This window comes from Aptenodytes patagonicus, chromosome 3 (genome assembly GCF_965638725.1).
Source record: "Aptenodytes patagonicus chromosome 3, bAptPat1.pri.cur, whole genome shotgun sequence".
NCBI lineage: Eukaryota > Metazoa > Chordata > Aves > Sphenisciformes > Spheniscidae > Aptenodytes > Aptenodytes patagonicus.
The window spans coordinates 62728694-62752235 of NC_134951.1; the positions used below are offsets into that span (position 1 = coordinate 62728694).

At 41.7% G+C, this 23542-nt stretch overlaps 1 protein-coding gene across 8 annotated transcripts in view; it reads right to left on the reverse strand.

Moving 5' to 3' along the window:
* ECHDC1 (ethylmalonyl-CoA decarboxylase 1) overlaps positions 1-23542 on the reverse strand; it is a 49332-nt gene that overhangs the window by 18922 nt on the left and 6868 nt on the right. For 3 of the 8 annotated variants that reach the window (XM_076333556.1, XM_076333557.1, XM_076333554.1), the window contains exons 2-5: positions 12329-12550; positions 7159-7301; positions 2373-2425; positions 359-439 (exon numbers count right to left, since the gene is read on the reverse strand). In XM_076333556.1, the coding sequence (XP_076189671.1) occupies positions 359-439; positions 2373-2425; positions 7159-7301; positions 12329-12548 (497 nt within the window). In that variant the 5' untranslated portion in view covers positions 12549-12550. Of the gene's footprint in view, positions 1-358; positions 440-2372; positions 2426-7158; positions 7302-8444; positions 8598-10293; positions 10775-10801; positions 10874-12328; positions 12551-17604; positions 17661-23542 lie in introns of those variants that run through there. The other 5 variants (XM_076333555.1, XM_076333561.1, XM_076333559.1 and 2 more) reach the window with 5 other exon arrangements.

Consider the following 23542-nt stretch of genomic DNA (forward strand, 5'->3'; position numbering starts at 1 on the left):
ACAGCCACATAAAGAGACATAAGGGGATATACAATTTTGCAGTCCTACCTCTTACTCAGGGGTGAGAAGTTGGACCCACTTGGTCTACGACACAGTCAGTTGCTAAAGCTCCTCACTGCTCTTGCTTTACACAGTGATTCAAACAGTATAACCTGACAGTAAATAACCTTTTCTCTGTACTATCAGGAAACCCAAACTTTTTTCCTGTGAAGTCTGCTGACAAAGCCCAGTTCCTAATGCCTTGGAATTCAGGGACCTGACTCCTGGTAAAAGTGGTACCTCAAGCTTCCCACATTTCATAGGTACAGTCATTAAATCACTGACCCAACTTGACAGCTACTCAAATTGTTGATCTTACCTGAAATCACATGCCGTGGTAAGTTCTGCTCCTCCTCCAACAGCTTTTCCTTGGACTAGTGCAACACTGATCAAAGGCAATCTACACAAGAGAGTTTTGTAACCAAAATTCATGGTTTTAGTCTTCTAGAAATTACAAAAGGATTCAAGCAAACCATCTCTATAGTAAGAGATCAGAAAAATATACTGTTCCAACTTATTCAAATAACTACATCTTTGTGGGTAAGTAGCACAATACCAGTTCGACTTATGCTAAAATGATTATTCCATAATTAACATGGAATCCCAACAGCAAGACAGATGTATCAAATGGAATCAAAGTAAAGAAGATTGTGTACTATGTTATGAAAAATACATGCTACAGATTATACCTAAAAAGACTATCTGCAAGAAGGAGTGACAGGACAGTGACACAAGACCCTACGCTAAGCCAGTACATTACAGAAAGCAGTAAAAAGGGACACGAAGAACTGCATGGCTGGGTTATCTAAAAATAATGAGATTCAGCATGATACCTTCAGCAGCTTCTTCAGAGTGCTACCGTCTCAGTCATCAACAAAACTTTTTTTTGGAGGACAAAACCATCCTTTGAGGATAGCAACAATCTGTTACCTTTGATGGTGTTGTATTTAATCATGTTCAAGGTAATTCAAAGGACAGAGGGAAGGAAGAGTATGTAGGGAGAACCTCTTTCCCCACTGCCATTGTGAAATGAATACTAATGAACAGTGACTGACTTAGGATAAGCCAAGTTCCCTAAGAAACTAAGGCAACTGGTTAGTCCCAGACTTTGCATGCTGATACAGCTGTTTCGTCTTTTACTACGAAGAGACATTTAACTCATTGAGCAGTTTTGAAACCACATTCAGAAGTCAGCTTCCCAATCATGACCAGGTGTTTGGTTTTACTTCTACTTTCACAGAAGCACCAACAATTTCTTATGGCCCAAGTTCACTTTCCAGCTGCAGCACACTTCATACAATACATGGCACAAGTGAACCCACTGGAAGAGGGTAACCTCATTTTTCCTATGGTCTATGGGGACCCAGAAGATATGGGTCCAAGTCCCCTACATCCACACTCTGATCCATTTGAGGCACCTCCTTCAGGATCGCAGTCGGCCTCAGTTCCCTCTGAGGGAGACTGATCCCATCTACAATAGGTGTCCCCAGACAGCAGTTCAGTGCTCCCCTTGAACCATAGCTTCAACATACTCTAAGTCAAGACACCTGAGGTGAGGGCTTAATCTGCATACATCTTCCTCCTCTTTGTATAATTTTGATTATACGGTGACCAACTTATAAAAACGGATTATAATTCCAATCCTGAGGATTCCTTACAGTACTACTACTACTACTACTAAGTCTCCAATCTCCTGGGCAGTTTTACAGAATAATGTTAACTTGTAACACTTTCTCATACAGATTATTTGAAAACAAAGAATATTTATCTTCAAAGAGCTCTGAGCAGAAAAAAAGACACACTCTTCCACACATGGATTTAATAGAAATGTGATTTCTTAAGGGAAGCTAAATCTAAAGGAAAGGAAAAAATGTTTTTCAGAAATACCAGATGGTAGAACTGAATACATTCCTTTTATGAAGTGGGAAGATTAAATAAATATATTAAATAAATGTTACCGGCGTAGGCTGCATAAGATGGTCCTACTTGTTTTTTAAGAGCTACCGATTTCCACCGAGTTACAGAACTCAGCTTCAGAAACTTTGAAGGCCTAGATTTCCTTAACTCTAGGTATCTCCTGGCCCTCCACATATAAGCCTATAGGGCTTTTTTCTGTTCCAATCTCTGGAAAATCTAATAGTTGCAAAATGTCAAGGTCTAATTTAAATCCATAAATACCTACCTGATTAACATATGCAAATACAAGGTCTGGGATTCAAAATCACATACTTAAAACTATGTATTTAACTTCAAACATCTTGTTAAAGAGTTAGCCAAAACATATTCCAATCCTTATAATTACTTCATAAAGAAGGGTAAATAAAATATATTACCTCATAAGTCTGGTCAAGGTGTTTTGCATAAACATGCACATATTCATCCCATCCTACAAAGAATAGGAAATTAAAAAATGTTAAGTGACCCTAATGTGAAGCAATTAAATACACAGATGGAGTAGACAGGAGTATTCATTATATTTACTCTAGCTGGGTTTTTTCTCCTTGGTTAATCTTGCCCGAATTCCAGCCCAACCCCACTATGCACAAATAGAAAACCTAGTATAAATCAGGTTAAAAAAAAAAAAAAATCAGAACTCAATCAATTTATATGAATTTCAGTTATAATTAAGCCACTGTTAAAGTAATTGCAATACTGAAATTCTATGATGTGAAATTTTATATCCTTTCCTCTTAATTTCCTCTTCTCACTCCCAGTTAAACACCCATAATGCTGAGTTTTAAAAGTCTGTACAGGACCACAGAGCACTGCATACTTTTTAGTGTTCCAAATCCATAAAGTTTTAGACAAGATACAATGTAGCAACTACATTTTTTATTGTTTGGGCCAAAAGCATTTCAACAAAAAAAAACCCCAACAAACCAAACCAAAACAGAAAGAAGATTCTTCTTATTTCTCTCCTCCTTTATGTTTTACATCAGCTGGCAAACAATAGTGAATAGGGAACAATTGTTCCCTTCTCTTCCGGTACAAGAACTAAGGGGCTCCAAATGAAATCAGTTGCTGCTAGGTTCAAAACAAATATTTCTTCCTACAACATGTAGTTAAACTGTGGAACACTTTGCAGCAGGGCATTGCAACCTCTAAAACACTACATGAATTCAAGAACAACTAGATAAACTCATGACAGAAAATCAACAAAAGGTTATTAAATACAAAGTAACACCTCTAGTTCTAGAAGTCTTAGTCACAAATTGCTGGGGACTAAGAGAATATTTTGAAGCAAAATCATTATCTATCTGCCTTCCCTGTTCTTATATTCTTTCTCAGACATCCAGTATTGACCAGGAACTCGACAAATGACTGGGCTAAAAAACCAAGTATGACCAAGTTCATATACATACTGAACTGCATACACTGAACTACACGTGTGCCATTTAATCCAGATTAAAAAAAGAAAAAAATGTTTGGACACTGCAGAAGTAAAAAAAAGTAGGTAACAATTTCAGCACGTCTTTCAAAAAAACCCAAACAACGAAAAACCCCACCAAAACCCAAAAACCCCCCAAACAAATGGTAGGAAGAAAAAGAACAAACAAACATCTCTTTATTGGCATTTACTAATTTCTAAAACACAGTTTTACAGGGGTTGGCAAGTGAAAGAATCTGCCTTAACTAAAAGCTTCTGACTCATACCTCAGGGAAAGTAAAGATATGCAGTAAGTCTTCAGTACATCTTGGAATAGGACCTTGAAATAATAGTAGGTCAACTTCAGCTGATTTATTGTCCATTTATTAATGCAATCCCAAGACCTACTCTGCCCAACGGCAACCAGCGTTATGGTGTTTAGAGACAGATCTCTAGCAGATATAAGCTGCCACAACAATCACTACACAGGAACCAATGAATTCAGTTTCATTACATTAACGGCTTGCTTGCAAATTTCAGCACATGCTGATTTACAAAAAGGCTTTTATTTATCACTGTAGCCACCTCCTACACCCATTAAGACCAGTAGCAATATTTCCATTCCAAACTAAAGAACAATCAAATCCTCCGTGATAGCTGTCTTAACAGCTAAGTTCAAAACCCACACAAACATACAAGGTACCAGTTCTTGGACATGGACTTGCACAATTCCCCATACTACAACCATCAGGACAAAGCTGCAAATAAGCTCTTCAGAGAAAGTAATTTTTCACTTCATCACAGCGGAGTCCTTGCATTCAAATTGGCCATCTCAATTCATACCAAAATCCAAAATGGTAATTAAAGATTAATGCCAGAACAGACCAGCTTGATAAACACAGTTATGACAGAGCAGACAAAAAGAAAGGTCTTCATATTCTCAGGTGGTAGAGAGATTAGTGTATATCACATGGAAAAAATGCCTGCACAGAAAACACCCTGAAATAAAAAAATCACAATTACTTGAGTCCTGGCCAACATACCCTTCAAACCTTCCTCATAAGAAAAATAGGGCTAATAGAATATTTTTTCTGAATAAGAGAGGTGTTCACTGGAGTCCAGTGGAATAACCACATTTTCAGCTCTAATGCTGTCCGTGGAGTAAGAAGAAAACTAACAAGCAGAAAGTGAGGTAAAATACAGTATGCACTACATATGGAAGAAAAGGATTAATAGTTTGCGGTAGGCCTAGGGAAGAAGTCACCTTCATAAAGTAGAAAACCGTACCACTGGCTCTTTTTGCTGCAAGAGCTTAGAATCCACTTTCACTACAGAAAGAAGAATATTTCCACAGACCATCTCCAACTGCTTGGAAGTCCTCCCTCTGCAGCTTACTGCTTGGGAACCTCTGTCCTAGGGCTTCTAGACAGGGACCAAGGAAAGTGAAATTCTCCTTCGTGCCTCTTTTCTCAGCTGTCCTTTCAAGAGCCTCTCCTGCTTTTCAGCTAGCCAGCTTTTCAAGTCTCACTCCTGAATGAGGTTATTGCTCTTGGGAACCAGGCTTACAAGGACAGAAAGAAAAATCTTTTTTTTAAATTCCACCATTAATTTGCCTTCTGTGATTTGGTCACACAATGCTAGCACTCGCCAAAGAACAGGCAGGGACCTGGGTCAGGTTATGTTAGGAACAACCAAACACAGGAGAAGGAGGACAAAGAGGAAGAGGAGGACGAAGAGGACGAGGACAAAGAGGAAGAGGAGGACGAAGAGCCACTAGGGGGCACGAAAATCCTTCAGCGTTCTTGGCCATTATTCTGCCTTTCCTGTACCACACGGAAAGGCAAACTGTATCATAGATTATCAAAAATACAATCTTCCCTCAACCACCTGGCTGAATAAAATAAAAGTGTTTTCTGTAATTACTAAAAGCTATGGGCTAAAGCAGCCTTGCAAAAAAATAAAGGGAAAACATACCAGTTCAGGCATGAAGCTATTCACTTTTTTTTCTGCCTTAGGGATGCCTGCGGACAGAAAACCTAATCTAATGCTTTTTTAACCTGAAACCAGACAAAACTCTCTCATCTGCAGTGAGTTAGAGAGCAGAGTTCTGCAAGACTAAAGAACAGCAAATACTATTCCTTATTCTATTAAAGTTTTATTCAATAAAGACTATTAAATCCCACCAAACAGATGGTTTATGAGTTGGCTATAAAGAAACTCAGTTCAGGATAAATCGTTTGAACTCTCCCAAGGAAATAGAAAGCAACCATGTTTAACTGTTCTTGGAGCATTTCTGGTCACTCTTAGACTTATATTTCAGTACTAGCATGAGTTATAGATTCTTTGCAGAGAATTTTCAACGAAGTTATAATTAATACCTATGCATTGCATTCTGCCCAGTGTGTATCTGTTATGGACCCTAATCCTTACAAGTGCCCTCTCTGCCACTGCAGTGGCTCCAAGTAATTTGTATAAACATATAGACAGAATACTAAATGTCAAAGAGAGTATGGAAGCAGAATCACTGAGAATTACTGAATGCAGAACTCTGAAGGAAAGCCTAGACTGCAGATAAGAAAAGAACTGGCCCATGCTTGGTTTCATCTCCTTTTCTGTTGCTATAATACTAAAATAAGCTGAAAATTTCAGATTTAAAAAACCAAAATCACAGATATATCTATATTTTTTAAATGACCAGTGCTTATAAAGCGTTCAAATGAAAACTCCCCAAAACGTTTATATCTATAAAGCATGGTGTCTCCATATTAAGAAGAGCATAACTCTCATGGTGTTCCACAAAGGAAACAAAGCCTCCCATACCTTTTGAAAACTGAACCGTCCTATTTATTTTATCAGGACAGAAATATTTAAGACATTATGATATTTAGTTTCATCAACAGAAACAAATCATCACTAAAGACAAATACCAGATTTATCAGTGTTTGAGTTGGTGTTCTTACTGGACTATTCAGTTAAATGTTTAATTTGTGTGGTTAAATCCTGATATTTGAAGTGGCCACAAAAAAGCACCAGGATGCCAGTTACCACAATTCCAAACCAGGATGTAAGAGCAGCACAGGAAGGCCCCCTTCCCCTGTATGACAAAGTCCTATTTCACACATTGCCAAGAACCACATATTAACCCATAAAAAGAATTGCAGCACATGTGAAAGTTGTCAAGACAGGGTGGCATGGTGAAAAACTGCCATCAAACCCTGACCTCTTCAACCCTATAGTTACACACATGACCCACGTGACTGGACTACAAGATCAATGCCAAAGCTCTACAGCACGAGAATTGCATCTGTTCTTCCATTTTATGCAGGTCCAAGCACAGTTTTGACAGAGTTGAAACCTTTCTGTAATAGCAGCCATGCTGCTTAAATTTGGTTTTGACTTTATAATACATGAGAAATGATTACTTGTATCTGCTTTTAAAGGTCAAACTACTGAAGCACAGGTTATTTGATGTGTAAATTCACCATATACTGCTCTGAGAAACTGAAATTACATTTTTAAAAGAAAAGGCTAAAAAATGTAATGTAGGAATTCAGAGTTATTAATCAATTACAGTAACAGTTAAGCCATGGCTTAAAGGGTCTGCCAGCATTTTTTGAACCATTCAAAGCTCTATTCTGTGACTTACATGTAAAATTGCAGCAGAGGCATAGTGCAACACCTCTGTCTGAAAGGGATCTCAGAATATCAGAAAGCTGATTTTTCTTCAAAACTTAATTTGTATCACTACTTGCCTGGGAGTTGGATATTGCTTTGACAGCATTCAAATCAGATCCTGAGCAAAAGGTGTTTCCAGCACCATGGATGATAAGGCCTTTGCCATCCTTCCAGTTTTCCAGTTCAGTTACCCGCTCCTGGAGTTCTAGCATCATAGTGCCTGTCACAAGAAGAGAGAAGCAAAATTTTTAACAGGAATTTATTATCACCACTATGTTTTACATTACATTTTTCACCACCAAAACCAAGTTATCATTAATAAGTAACTGACGGGCTTAAAAGCACAAGGGAAAGCATCACCTTAAATCCCACACGCAAGCACTGACATATGTTTTTTCCTCAAAGATGCATTTCCTGAAATTCTGAAGGATATTCTGCAATTTGTGTTATGCTCAGCAAAAAAAAAAAAAAAAAAATGCAAGGAGGCAAGCATAAACTCTACCTGATTTATTCTTGTTTGCATACACTCAGGACACAGGAACTTACGTGTATCTATCCAGATCTGTCCATCTAGTCATTTTGATTTTACTGTCATTTCACCCTGCCCAAAGAGCTGGCAGAGTACAGAAAAGAATCACGTGCAAGCAGGATTCAAGGTACAACCAGTCAATGTTAATAAAGATTCCTAAAAAAAAGGCTGAAGAACAAACTATGTTGGAGGCCAAAGACATTTAGAAGTTGTTCATCCAAAAGAAAATAAAGATATATTTGAAAATAGGAGCAAAGTGCCTTTTATCTTTTAAAAGGACAAGAAAAAAAAAAAAAAAGATAATTCTAAAACATCTTTGATTCCTTCCCTGGTACCTTTCTAGAAAGGTTCTCTTTACAAAGTATAACCTAGGCTCCAAATGTACAGTAGTAGCTTTCTATTGCTAGCTTAAACATAGTATTCTCGTATGTTCACATAAGTACCCTTCCTGATGTGGAACTCTACAAACTCCTGTTTCTAGAGCTCGTCCTAGACTGCAGCATCTTCTACACCAACTGAGCTTACCCAACATTAACTTAAATCTTCCACTCTGAATGCCTATGACTCTCGTTCAGTTATATTCTTAAGAGAAAATGCTTACAGAAACTAATTTCAGAAAGCAGCCTACATACAGGCTAATGATACTCTCAGCTTTATCCTCATTTAACAAGAATTTAGATGGACAGGCCTACCTTTGTCAGACAGAAATGTGCTTTAGATTAATACCCTCAAGGACTCTTTCCTTTTCTGCCAAGAGTGTTGGTTTTTTGACCCTATGCCAGCATGCACAGAACTCATCCTGTTCTGAAATTGCCTGTTAGCAGCCATCCTCACATGGGAGATCTTTTTTTCCCCTTCCTGCTTGTTTTCCTTGCAGTTCCTTACGAAGTAAGCTTCCCAGCACCAGGTCAAGAGTGAATTCTCAGCCAAGCGCTTCCACCTTAGGCTTGGTCTCAGCCACTGAAATAGCACATTTTGACAGTGTTCCTGAGGAGGGCAATAATTAAGTGTACATTACATATTATACATCAGAATGACAGTGGGTTGGGTTTTTTCCCCACTGTCAGGTCCAGACTATGACCCTCTGACAAATCCCAGCACTTTTACCGGTTCCTTTCCCTTCTGTATTTATAATTTGGTCATGCTTTTTGTGTGTTGCACATTACATTTGCTTTCATTGAACTTCACTTTGTTGATCTTGAGCTCTTTGTAGCAGTTAATCAAGATCACTTTGAATTCCACTCCTCTGATCCAAATAATAATCTTCTTGCAAGCTCTCCCCATTTGGGGTCATCTGACAATTTCAGCAGTTCACCTTCTATTCCCTCATCCCAGCCATGAATGAAAATACTGAGCAGAACTAGGCCTAGATGAAATTTTTGTGGGTCTTCACTTGAAATGCGTTCCCAGCCTGACAATACACTCAACAACTTTTCTGCAAATGCTGATGTTTAAATAGGTGTGCATCAACCCTGTGGATTTCACTTTTTGCATATTTGCCAAGTTTTCTTACAAAAAAGGTATTTCAGCTGGCATCCAAGCTTTGCCAGAGTCAAGATACAGCACACGCACTGTTTGTGGTGCTTTTAATAGTTAAAACAGTGAGGTGCTGAAGAGTCGTTCCACAGAGTATTACGAGCCAAAAATCTGGTTAACTGAAAAATGGGAGTTTACAAAAAGGAACTGTATGAGCCAGTTACATGCAACATCAGGGGACAAGAGACTCTGGCCAGAGCCAGTCCCATCCTCCTGGGAGAGGATCCCTTCCATAACTGACAACACTGAACTATTATTTTACAAACAGATATAGTCCATGATGTTTAAAATAACGATGAGGACACAATACTAAAGCAAATCCTCATTCTGCCAGTCTTGGTCCTTCAGTATTTGATACCAGTAAGCTCATGCTCTTCACAGAACTAAATCTACTTGGAATAACAATTTGTTTGCATCTTAATTATAATCTGAGAATAAATGCTTTAAAGTCAATTCTAGAAAATAAAATTATCACCATTATTATCTAATTCCTGCAGGCTGGCTTCCTTCTCTTTTAAATTAAGTTCAACTTTGGTTCAGCAAGAGGTTGGGCTGCTGAAATTGGTTCCACCAGGCTTAAACTGACATTATTAGCATTTGTTTCCAAAGATACCATTTCGAACAGGTGGCTATCAGATTCCAATTAAGAAGAGAAAAAAGGCATAACAACCTCCACATTGCTCATTAGCAATTTGCCAACAATTTTGTTCTGCTTTTGGTTCCATGAGTTGCTCAAGCTTAGAATAAACATAATTCCTTTGAGATAAAAAGCTGCTGTGTAAAGTAAATGCCTGGCAAATAGGATTTCTCTCAACAGTTTAATGATGTTTTGCAGCTTTCTAAAGGAAGCGTACATTTATATATAAATTCACATCTGCCACTATCCAGAAGCTCTGAGACACAGAATCAACAGAATTTATTTGAGTGGCACGGTATCCACAGGCTCTGGCTGATGAAGTCAACCAGGTCCTGCTGGGGCAATTTAAGGGTGGCACATCCCATCCCTTTGCATACTTCTCCTGAAGGGTATTACTTGATAGACAAAAAAAGGAAAAGGATCAAGTGCTTGCTAGTTCCTCAGCAACTACAGTTTACAGACAGTAATGTTAAAATAAAATGAAGAGCAGTATAAATTAATATGCCATACCATCCACCGCAGTGGCCAAGGGGCCAGCATGATTTTTCTTCTACTCTCCTTCCTGTAACAACAAAAGTCTCTGGCAGAGGTGCACAGTAGAAAGAAGCAGTAATCTCTTGAACTGCCATAGCAAGATTTTCCAGAGCAAAGTTTTGTGGCTATTACCTAGCAAAATGGAGTACTGCTCTCTACAGGGCTCTACATACTACCATAAAACAGAACTGCCTGATCCCATGGCTCATTTGCTATATGCTAATCAGGGTCTGCAACAAAGACAGAACTATTAATTTCCTCACAAGTTTTTGTAGCTCCTCTTTGCTACTAGAGCATCTAATTGACATACACTAATAATTTATTTTCACAGCAGTCCTATAAGGAGAGAAGAGATTATTTTACAGACCACTAACTGAGCCAGAGAGAAAATATCTGCTAATTTTGGGTGCTCAACTTGAGATGTGTGATATGATTTCAGTATATTAACATTATATAGCACTTTGTATAGTCAAAGCACAGCTACCAGTGGCCTAAATAGCAGCTTCAACTGCTCAGCGCTTCAATAAATCAGTTCTGAGTCCCTTCTGCCAAGCACCTAGAAAACAGAGAACACAGTTGTAAGATTCTATGAAAATTTAGTTTAAGCAATTTGACTTGTATTACATCTGATCTCCATAGCAGACTGGGCTTCATCTGTCCTTTCTCCTTTTGCTATTACATTCTCATTTCTCATGCCCCTTTCAACTTCCACAACAAATAAGCCAAGAGCACACAGTCTACAAGCTGTACCTTACACAGCTCTATTTTGAGTCAAAAATAAAAAAACAATCTGTAGAAAAAGAGGAAACAACAACGTCATTATGATTGTATAATAACTGTATGCTGACAGGGAGGCATTCAGAAGGACAATCTCCATGCTAACATCTTTTAGCTACAACTTCTCAAGCTAGGTAATGATTTTATACATGAGCTTTTACAGGGAAACAAAAGAGAAACTGCATCTAGGTGCATTACCACTAATTCTGTTGTTCTGTTAGGTTCTCTTCCTTTCAGCTAACAATCATTAGTGGAAGGAGTAGATTGACATTCTCCATGTAAACAGCTCTACGCTTTGCTAGTGGGTTGCAAACATATTTGCTGACAGCAAAGGAACAGTGAGAACCGGGCAGGAAAATAGAACAGCAAAAAGAAATTAACAAGATGACACAAATGTATCCATTTCAAAATATTAAGAGATAAAGACATTCTTATAGTGAAGGCTTAGGCACAGCTCCAGCTCAGGCAGATGCAGACCCTGAACCTGTGCCACTTAGGTCTGAAGAGAACAGCATAAATTGGAATATTCTAGACAGTTAAGGAGAGGCAGTAAATATACCCGTCTTGGAGATCAAAAGCCTCTCATAATACAAGATTAATCAAACAGGGCACTTGGTTTTGACAGCTAAGTACTGTCCAGTGTAAAAGCTTATTAAGAAGATTCCTGATCTGCAACAGCTGAGAATACACAGCTCATCTGATCTTTCATTAACCAGTCACTGGTATTTAAGATATAAGGCAAACGAAGAAGAAATGGAAGCCAGTTTGGGTGACAAAAAGACCAAATTATAGAATCTTAAGTTACAGGGAAGGCTTTAGGTAAAGAACAAAGACATAAACTCACCCTTTCTACACCACGTACAAAACAAAGGTGGCATCTTCCCACCCCCATAAAAATACCCTATACATTTCCAAAGCAGTAGAGATAAAATAAAAGGAGATACAAGAAAAAGCACAGTAGCAGAATTGGGCTGACTGAAAAAAAAAAAGGGGGGGGAGGCATGTTCTGCCAGACAGTCCCTGTGTCGCTGAGAATTTCTTATATTCTCATGACATTTGTGGCAAAGCTACTACACAGAGCAGTGGGCATTTGATGCACATCTGAATAAAACTTACACACTTTTAACTAAGGAACAGTAAGGCACAGGTTTTCATTTTGTTTAGGCAAAATGCTAAAAGGGGTAACTGAAGGAGGAAAAAAAACAAACAAGCAACGCCATCAACTAATTAATACCTGTAAAGGCATTCATTAGCTTCGGGTTGTTCAAAGTAAGTATTCCAATGCCACTGTCTTCTTTGGAGAAGTTGATGGATCCACCAGCAAACTGCTGAAGTTTCTTCTTTATCAATTCTTCCTCATAACCATGAGCATCAATATACAGTGATGCCCTTCTCTGTTGTAGTATCCTTTCCTTTGTAGTCTGAAGCAAGCTCTTCCACAGAGAAGCTGCCATTTCTGGAAAGAAACGGGGGGGGGGGGGGAGTAAATGTCCTTTGAGATCCACCTCAGTCCTCTGACAGAGGGAAGCAGGACAGCAGAAACTAATATAAAGGTGATGCAATCACACAAGTCTACAGAAATCACTGCAGACAGTATTTGCAAAATTCTGTGTTTTAATCTACTCCCACAAAGTTAAAAGAAGGAGTTTTATGAAGTGATTTTAGTAGGTAAGCCAGAAATTAGCATCTTTTAAAATACTTTCTTCTAAAAATTACCCAAAAGTATTTGGGTGCAGAATATCATAGAGGGTCAAGAACTGTAGTAAGATGCTTACATACTCCATTAGACCAACTTACTCTGTACTAATCTTCTAAACCCTCCCCCCTCCACCAAAAAAAAACACCAATAAAAGCCCACACCTGTGTTGGAGGAGAAATCTACCAAAACCCCTATTTTTCAGGAGCTGGATGTTTTCAGGATCTCCTGTTTTTCTGTAAACAACTATTACACCACAAGACCTTTCTGAGAGAAATATTTGAGGAACACAAAAATTAAGAACCGAAGACCATTCCTATATTGAGGTCTATTCCCTGTCACCTAATTCCATTAACACATTTATCACACTCCATCTTAACACTAGTTAGACTTCCTAGCCCCTGGTAGCTGTACGCTTTTCCCAGTCATTCCAGCTCCACTTTGAATTGATCTCACCTGGACACAAAGCACCAGAACCTGTGCAGTACCCCAAAGGAGGAAAAGTGTACAATAGTATTATGTAGAGAGCTTTGCACTTGCCTTTTATACAGCTACGTGATATTGTTAGTCTCGTTCTACGTACCAGCACACCCATGGCTTATTCCTCCGCTATTTCCACTCTGCAATGTATGCGTGTATACCAGGAAATAACAAGGAAGTCATTATCAAATATTATTCTTGAGCTGTGGCTCTATTTTATTTACTTTGGAAAAGGGTCTACTGGAGAAAGGGGCTGACAAGTGGCGACGGGTGATAGTAGTAGGTGACTCTCTTCTGAAAGGTACGGAGGCACCCATTTGCCGACTGGACGCGCTCTCTAGAGAGGCGTGCTGCTTACTGGGGGCTTGCATCAGAGATGTCACCAAGAGGCTACTAAGCCTTGTACAGTCCACTGAGTATTATCCACTGCTGCTGTTTCATGTGGGCACCAGTGACACAGCCAGGAGCAGTCTGAGGACTATCAAGAAGGACTACAGAGCCCTGGGAGCAGTGGTAAGGGACTCGGGAGCACAGCTAGTTCTTTCATCAATCCTGCCGGTCAAAGGGAAGGGGTTTGAAAGGGCCAGTCGAATTTGGCGTATCAACAGACGGTTACGGGACCGGTGCCACAGCCAGGGGTTCGGCTGCTTAGACTATGGGACCCGCTTTGAGAAACCTGGTCTACTGGGGGCTGATGGGGTCCATCTGTCAGAGAAGGGGAAGAGTATCTTCGGTCATAGGCTTGCCAAACTGGTGAAGAGGGCTTTAAACTAGAGATGCCGGGGGAGGGGAATCTCAATCCATCCCACTCCTACCAGTTTCATGCCAGGGCCAGCAATAGATGCCCAGAGCCTGGAGAAGGAACACAGGTCAGCAGGAGAGCGCCTGAAGAGCAGCACAAAGGAACTCCAGCCAGTAAGTCAGCTTCATCAGGGGCCCAACTTATATGCCTCTATGCAAACGCACGTAGCATGGGGAATAAACAAGAGGAGTTAGAGACATGTGCATGCCTGCAGGGCTACGACCTTATTGGCATCACGGAGACATGGTGGAATGGCTCCTATGACTGGAGTGTTGGCATGGAGGGATACAGGCTCTTTAGGAAGGACAGGCAGGGGAAACGAGGAGGAGGGGGTGTCACCCTCTATGTCAATGACCAGCTGGAGTGCATGGAGCTCTGCCTGGGGATGGATGAGGAACCGACTGAGAGCTTGTGGGTCAGAATTAAAGGGACGGCAGGGACAGGTGACATTACGGTGGGGGTCCGCTACAGGCCACCTGACCAGGAAAACTGAGCGGATGAGGCCCTCTATAGACAGATAGGAGCAGCCTCACGCTCACAAGCCCTGGTCCTCATGGGGAACTTCAACCGCCCCGACATCTGTCGCAGGGACAACATGGCAGGGCATAAGCAATCCAGGAGGTCCCTGGAATGCGTCGATGATAACTTCCTTCTCCAAGTGGTAGAGGAGCCAATAAGGAGAGGTGCTATGCTGGACCTTGTTCTCACCAACAAGGAAGGGCTGGTGGGGAATGTGAAGCTCAAGGGCAGCCTGGGCTGCAGCGACCACGAAATGGTGGAATTCAAGATCCTTAGGGCACCGAGGAGGACGCACAGCAAGCTCACTACCCTGGACTTCAGGAGAGCAGACTTTGGCCTCTTCAGGGATCTGCTTGGTAGAGTGCCATGGGACAAAGCCCTGGAGGGAAGAGGGGCCCAAGAAAGCTGCGTAATATTCAAGGATCACCTCCTTCAAGCTCAGGAGCGATGCATCCCAACAAAGAGGAAGTCAGGCAAAAATGCCAGGAGGCCTGCATGGATGAACAAGGATCTCCTGGACAAACTCAAACACAAAAAGGAAGCGTTCAGAGGGTGGAAGCAAGGACAGGTAGCCTGGGAGGAATACAGAGAAATTGCCCGAGCAGCCAGGGATCAGGTTAGGAAAGTGAAAGCCCTGATGGAATTAAATCTGGCCAGGGACGTCAAGGGCAACAAGAAAAGATTCTATAGGTACATCAGGGATAAAAGGAAGACGGGGGAAAATGTGGGCCCTCTCCAGAACGAAACGGGAGACCTGGTTACCCAGGACATGGAGAAGGCGGAGGTACTCAATGACTTTTTTGCCTCGGTCTTCACCAGCAAGTGCTCGAGCCTCACCGCCCAAGCCACAGAAGGCAAAGGCGGGGACTGGGAGAATGAAGAGCTGCCCACTGTGGGAGAGCATCAGGTTCGAGACCATCTAAGGCACCTGAAGGTGCACAAGTCCATGGGACCCGATGAGATCCATCCACGGGTCCTGAAGGAACTGGCGGATGAAGTTGCTAAGCCACTATCCATCGTATTTGAGAAGTCGTGGCAGTCCGGTGAAGTTCCCACTCACTGGAAAAGGGGAAACATAACCCCCATTTTTAAAAACGGAAAAAAGGAAGGCCTGGGGAACTACAGGCCAGTCAGTCTCACCTCTGTGCCTGGGAAGATCATGGAACAGATCCCCCTGGAAGCTCTGCTAAGGCACATGGAGGACGAGGAGGTGATTCAAGACAGCCAGCACGGCTTCACCAAGGGCAGGTCCTGCCTGACTAACCTAGTGGCCTTCCATGATGGAGTGACTACATCAGTGGACACAGGAAGGGCTACAGATGTCATCTATCTGGACCTCTATAAGGCCTTTGACACGGTCCCCCACAACATCCTTCTCTCTAAACTGGAGAGGCATGGATTGGATGGGTGGACTGTCCGGTGGGCGAGGAATTGGTTAGATGGTCACATCCAGAGGGTAGTGGTCAACGGCTCAATGTCCAGATGGAGATTGGTGACGAGTGGTGTCCCGCAGGGGTCTGTATTGGGACCAGTACTGTTTAATATCTTCATCAATGCCATAGACAGTGGGATTGAGTGCACCCTCAGCAAGTTTGCAGATGACACCAAGCTGAGTGGTGCAGTCGACACGCCAGAGGGACAGGATGCCATCCAGAGACATCCAGACCTGGGCAAGCTGGAGAAGTGGGCCCGTGTGAACCTCATGAGGTTTAACAAGGCCAAGGGCAAGGTCCTGCACCTGGGTTGGGGCAACCCCCAGTATCAAGACAGGCTGGGGGATGAAGGCATTGAGAGCAGCCCTGCCAAGAAGGACTTGGGGGTACTGGTGGATGAAAAGCTGGACAGGAGCCAGCAATGTGCGCTCGCAGCCCAGAAGGCCAACCGTATCCTGGGCTGCATCAAAAGCAGCGTGGCCAGCAAGTCGAGGGAGGTGATTCTGCCCCTCTCCTCTGCTCTGGTGAGACCCCCACCTGGAGTACTGCGTCCAGCTCTGGAGCCCTCAGCATAAGAAAGACACAGACCTGTTGGAGTGGGTCCCGAAGAGGGCCACGAGAATGATCAGGGGGATGGAACATCTCTCCTATGAGGAAAGGCTGAGAGAGTTGGGGTTGTTCAGCCTAGAGAAGAGAGGGCTTCGGGGAGACCTTATTGCAGCCTATCAGGACTTAAAGGGGGCTTATAAAAAAGATGGCGGCAAACTTTTGAGCAGGGCCTGTTGCGACAGGACAAGGGGGAATGGCTTTAAACTAAAGGGGGGTAGGTTGAGACTAGATAGAAGGAAGAAATTTTTTAGGCTGAGGGTGGTGAGACACTGGCACAGGTTGCCCAGAGAGGTGGTGGATGCCCCATCCCTGGAAACATTCCAGGTCAGGTTGGACGGGGCTCTGAGCAACCTGATCGAGTTGAAGATGTCCCTGCCCACGGCAGGAGGGTTGGACTAGGTGACCTTTAGAGGTCCCTTCCAACCCAAACTATTCTATGATTGTATGATTCGAAAGAAATAGGGTAAAGCCTGAACTGGAGACTGCTGATCTGAAAAAGAAGTCATCTTAGAAGCCACTCGGAGTGGGAAGTAAAAGAACTGCCACAGGACACAGAAAAAGGTTTGCTATATTTAAATCTTGCAATTTGTTAGACTAGTCCTAGCTTTGCCCCAACCCCCTTTTTAATGGATACAGCTGTTCAGAAGACACGGTAGATGCTCATTTTTTGGAGAACTGGGAAAAGACCATCTTTGTTTCTTAATCATATTTGGCAGAAACAAGAGTCTTCCAAAACTCACAAGAAGCTCCTGAAGAGTTTTTCTAAGGTGAACCCAGAACACAAACATATTCACCAAGACAGAATTTGGTGAAAGCTATATTTAATGCTGTGTTCAAGGCATCTTACAGTTTATAGACTGAAGTTTTTAAAACATTTATTATATACACATGAACAAGCAAACACATTAAAAAAGCACGCACAATTAGTTTATAATGAAAGAAGGGAACAATCCTGTCAGGTATACACTTACCTTGTCTCTAGCTGCACCATGCCACACTAAAGTGGAAAATGCTTCTGTTGGGGCAGGTATAATCCTCCGGGAAACAGAGAAGGAGTTTACACAGCAACCACATTATGGGATGTGGAAAAGTATGCATCGCACCAGACAATTTTGAAGAGAGCCGCCTATGCCAGTAGATTCATACCTGTCCTGCCACATCGTATCCACCAATACAGCACTATCTCACAAGTTCAACACCAAGAAACTAGGAAAGCCTATATGAATCTATGCATTATAAGGTCATATACACTGGAATAGGTAAAGGGATCATTTTTTAACATCTGGTGAGGCACTTTGAAGGGTCTTCCGAGTTCCTTACTAAATTCAAGGTTTTCATCTGTCATAATCAACTTTTCTACACTCAAGTGTAAACTAATAAAACTCATTAAAATTTAATCAAGTTAAAAATCTGATTGAATACAAAATTCGTTACTTCATAAATAATATCACCCAATTGCTGCTGCACCCTAACACTCTCCATCTAATATGCACATTCTAATATTGTCTGCAACATTTCAGCCATCACCTTCCATAGCTTTTAAAACGGCTTCTCTTGCTAAAATTTTATTTTAAGAGTGAAAACAGGTTTCCAAAGCTCATTTCTCAGCTAAATGATTCTTTTTATATTCAGGCTCTCAGAAGAGAAACAGCCTTCCATTTTCTCTAAAACCTCAGTAGTCATTCCCCAACACACATTCATGCAATAAAACTTTCCATCCAGCTACCAGTTTTTGCTCAGGAGAGAACAAACATTAAAAATATGGATAGTGCAGGCTCTCGTTGCAAAGTGTAGCTTGAACAATTAGCTCACAATTTTTAATGCATACAAAGCCTCCCAATCCTCATAAGAAGACAGACTAGATTTCATTCTCTAGGAAGCCACAATGATTGGCTTGAAAGCAAAGGGGCGGGGGGTGGGGGGGAAGTCTGTTCTGTTAACCTAACTCCCTGCCAAATTATACTTGTTTGATCACTTTTATACTACCTAGATTTATCATGTCAAAAAATGTACAGTGCAAAACAAGACTTAAGATATGGAAATTTTATTCAACCGAAAAAAGAGTCTGTCATTTTCAACTGCGTGGTTATATGCATTAATAGCTCTTTAATATTATCACTATGGTAATAAAGAGCATCAGCAAGTGCGGGATTAGAAAACAAATTGGACATCACTGCCTGCTGATCATGACTCATGATTAATGACTCATGCAAGGTATTATCATTGAATTATTTTCTTTAAAACCATCTCTTACAGTACTGGTCAGTACCGAGTACTTTTTTTAATAAAAACAAGCTTATTTCAACAGCTCAGTCTGAGAAAGCTAACCACTCAGGAAAAGCATGATATTTAAGCTACAACTCTCTCAAACTAAAGGGATTTCTGCTGATCTCTGACAAACAACATGCAAAATTTCAATCAGTATGGAGCACTCGCAATCCACAGCATGACTGAGATTGATTTTTTGTACTGTAAGTGAAAGCAGTGTAAGAGAGAGATGTTGCAGTAACCCGCACAATGTCGTAGGACAAGCCAAGAGATATTTATTACACTAAAATTTTCAGATTTTCAGTTTAACATAATTACATCTATTTAGATACACTTACAGAAATGAAGTCTTAGTCTAATTTTAAAAAGTCAGACATGCTATACCCATTAATATCTGTAGCACACACAGTTTATGCACAGTTTTTATAGTGAAAAAAATGTGACAGTATAGGAATAATGAACACTGTGGGCAATTAGCATCTTTCAAATGTTTTAAGAAGTGCTACAGCTTTACATATCACTGGTGACAACTAAGAGATAAGCCGGTAGTATGGACATTAATAGTTGTTCATTCCACAGTTATTATACCTCTTACATAAACCAACAGTTTAAATCCCATTTGACACTGAAGTGATTTTGTAACACCCTTGCCTGTGGGCTAGCAGACTGGGGGTTAATATTAACACGTATCAAATGTCAACACTTCAGTATGAAAGGAATGACACACATTATGCAAGAGCAATATATGTATCTACATACAGACACACACAGAGTATATGTATTTTTGTGTATACGTACGTATCAGAGGCCTTCTGAAAGTCTCTGGTAACTGCCCAGTTAAAATTCAGCTCTCACAATGTTAACAAAAAAATAATAATAATAGGGATAACACCTGCTCAGCTAGGGAATATTTGTGCTGATTCTTTGGGAAACTAATAAACCCCAACTCTTGAACAAGCATATTTGCCCTTGCCATTCACCACTACTCTGTTGCAACCCCAGTTTTTCTCTTAAAACACGCTGTATCAAACAGCAACCTCCAGCAATGTTGCCAGTTGCAATTGCCAGTGAGCATAAAGATAGCCAGCCAGGGCACTGGGTAAGGGATGTAGGTAGCAACCTCCTGGATGGGTAGAAGAACCAAGACAAACCAGAGAACTGGACGCTGGGAGCCCAAATGAGCATTTGAGCTGCATGCACAAACCAGAAACGCTGCACTACAGAGCAGCTACACAGAAATAATCAGCAAGTTAAAATACATGAGCAGGGAAAATTCCGACTCAAAGATAGTGCCTGAATTATTGACACAAGTCAGGGAAAAAGAAAATGGGGAGAAAAGATGTAGGGATGTGTTTTCAATACATCAGGGAAATAAGCGTGCCCTTTCATGCGGGGCAGGAAGCGACAGGTGTGATGTGCAGATACAGACTTGCGAGTCACCTGCAAAAAAACATCAGCTGAATTTCTGGTTTTGGATGAAGGTTTCCTGAGATAAAGTGTAGCAGAAATAAAGGGATCCAACATACAAAATCCACAAAAGAAATCTCGGGAAGAAGAAAATATTCAAATGACGTAACAAAAAAACAATTAGAAAGGCACTTTTGTGACACTGCCAAAGGCATCAAAGGCAGCTGACAGGTCAAGAAGCACAGGAGAACTTGACTTGATGAAGACCTTCAGCAGCTGCAGTTTCAGTGACAAGCACAGAAGTGCAAATATGGGGCATGGAGAAAGGGACAGAAGATGTGAACTGAAGATGATGATGAGATGATTCACAGTTCAACCCTCTGTGTGTGTGTCTTACCAGTCACTGTTGAAGGCATTCATCTGTACCAGAGAGCAGTGTGCGTGACTGTCGGATGCTTCACCGGGTTCCTGCAGTGACTGACTAATGAATGGAAAGCAAATGGTGACCCAGTGCTGAGGACTGGCACAACTGACCCTACAACGTGAAAGCAGATGAAAGAGCAGAGAGTAATATAACGAAAGCATGAAAATAGTCCATCTGTACAAATAAAAGTAGGTTGAAAACGAGTGAAAATCATTAACACCAGCTGACTGGAACCTGGGACAGTGGGCTGGTGGGTGATTGTGGGGGAAAAAAAGAAAGAAAATAAATTCCAGTGTTGGACAGAGAGAAGGAATTCAGAAACAGCAAGATCAAAGGGGACCAGCCTGGCTGCAAATCAACACAAGAGCGTGGGTCTCACAGTGAAGAGGAGTCACTGGACCCCACCTTCAGACACAAGAAAGGTGGTAGGAATGAGGTCTCACCTGCAGGGTTCCTCCCCAGCACTGGCTCAACAGGCCACTGTTGCCAGCTGCTTGTCACCGCCCCTCACCTGAAGGTTACAGAGCCCTCCAGAGCCTTCCAGCTACCTCATCTGCTTATGCGTCTCTGTTCTTTCCTTCAGTGATGTGTGGGTTAGGTTAACTTGAACACCTTACCTGACAGGTTCTTCCCACTCTAATAATTACCAGCTGAGGCAAGCTGAGGGCAGTCACCTCTCCAGCTGGCTTTCCTTCAGCTGGAAGAAAGCAGCGAGCAGATCTTAAGCATGCTAAGGGTTCGGCAGCAGCAAACCTACTGACAAAATGTAATTTGCAAATACGGAAACTAAACAAAGCTTGGAAAATTCTGCCTCCTCAAGAAGGAAAATGCACCTCCTGTATGGCATCTGTACACAAAGTACGAACTCCTACCGAGTTCAACAGGAGCTGCCGCAAGCTCATGCCTTTCTCAAGATGCCGTGCTCTCAAACTTGCTGAACCCTGTTCAAATTTTTAGTACATTATCTCTGGTACCCACATTATAAACAAATTAGGTGGGATCAAGAGTCCTCCAGTTCAGTGTGAAAGTACTTAGAGAGCTTTGTGACTCCTCTAAAAACAGGCTTTAGAAGCAGCTGGTATTATAAAGGACAGGGTTTTTTAGCCTCTATATTACTGTTGAGAAGAGAACAAAAAGTTTGGGTCTCCAGTTTCTAGATGTCAGCATTAGAAACAACATTTACCTGTCTAAAAGCTGAGAGAACAAGTGAAAAGATGTCCAAATTGGCTAACAAACAGCTTCAAATCATGCACATGTGAAACAAAAATAAATCGTGGGAAAAAAACCCTTTTAACACTGTAAGTAAAAAACCCTCTTGTCTGTGGCTTCAGTTTTAAGCTGGCTTACCCTTTACACCTCTTTTCTGCTTCTATCTTTTTTTTCCCCTTGTTTTTTCATTGTTTCTGAGCAGCTCAATTCTGGGTATAGCAAGCTATGTGTTTTCCAAATTATTTGTTCTTTGTTTAGTTTTGTATTTTTGATGGTCCCTGCAGGCTAAGGTTTAGACGCAAATTGTCTCTCTGTTCCTAACCAATTATATTCTCTTTTAATCACATTTTAATTATTTTGAAGACCTAGTAAACAAATCACACAGAAACATACCCAAGTCCAGTGAAAAATAATGGCATTCAAGGATGCAAAACAGCTGACAAAAGAAGTCTTTCCATAAATACACATGACTACCTAAAAACATTAGGGTTTGGTCACATGGTGAGTACAAGATCTTGAGTTTCACAGCAGAGGGTGAGCGCGAGAATCCATTCTCTTCTGCAAAAGGCACGCAAGCCCTTTATTTTTTAATGGTTTGATCTGAAGAGGATCTCTTTGCCTCTGTCAGCAAAGGACCCTCTGTAACAGTGACAGAAAACACTTTTAAGTTCACATAAAGCTCACTGCCCACTAGGTGTATTTTAGACACCTTTAAAACAAACAGATGCATTACTTCACAGGAATGGAAACGACCACAACCAACTCACCATTTGCTTTTTAGCAAATCCTAAACCATAAAAAGCATAAGGATGAATTCATTCTAGCTGTAACCGCAAATACTGATGCTTTCCCAAGGATTAATTTGCCTTGAAAACTGTAAAAAGTTTTGTAGTCGAGCAGTGCTCTGAATTCCAATTAGTACACTGTTTTTTACTATTGCTCTCCTTACCACCACCACCAGTAAATGCTCTTTGCTGACAGTCAACAGCAAAACCGCATCCTGATGTCAGAACTGGCCACGCAGCACGATTCTCAGGGGCATATCTCCTACTCCCCTGTAATGGCACCAGGAACTAGCAGAAGCACACCAGGACAGCGTGTCACCTGGCTCCTTGGCTCTACACACTAAATTTCGGGAAGCAAAGGCATCCTGCATGGTATCACCCTGGGAAGAATGCAAAGACTCAAGGGGGGAAACTCCTTCCCCAGCAGAGGTTTCTTGCTGCTGACCTTGTGCAATGCCAAAATCCCGACAAGTGCACTGTAGCACTTGGTCTGACCTAGGCAAGCATTTCTGGCACGGCCTATTTTAAAAAAAATGTATTTATTTTAAATCAACCGGCAAGCGAGGCCTCCGTGCCGAGCAGGGCCGAAGGGGGCGGCAACCGGCTGTTCCCAAAATAAGACCCCAGGTCTCTGGGCTGAGGCCCAGCAAGCGATGGGAGCTCGCAGCGCATAGCATTTTCAGGCAGAAACACCACCGGCCGCTCCAACACCGGCGAGGCCGCCTCGCCTTTGCCTCAGGCACCCAGCGGCCCCGCGGGGACCAGGCCGCGCCGCCCGCCCCCGCGGCAGCTGCCGCCGCTGGGCCCGGGCCCGCT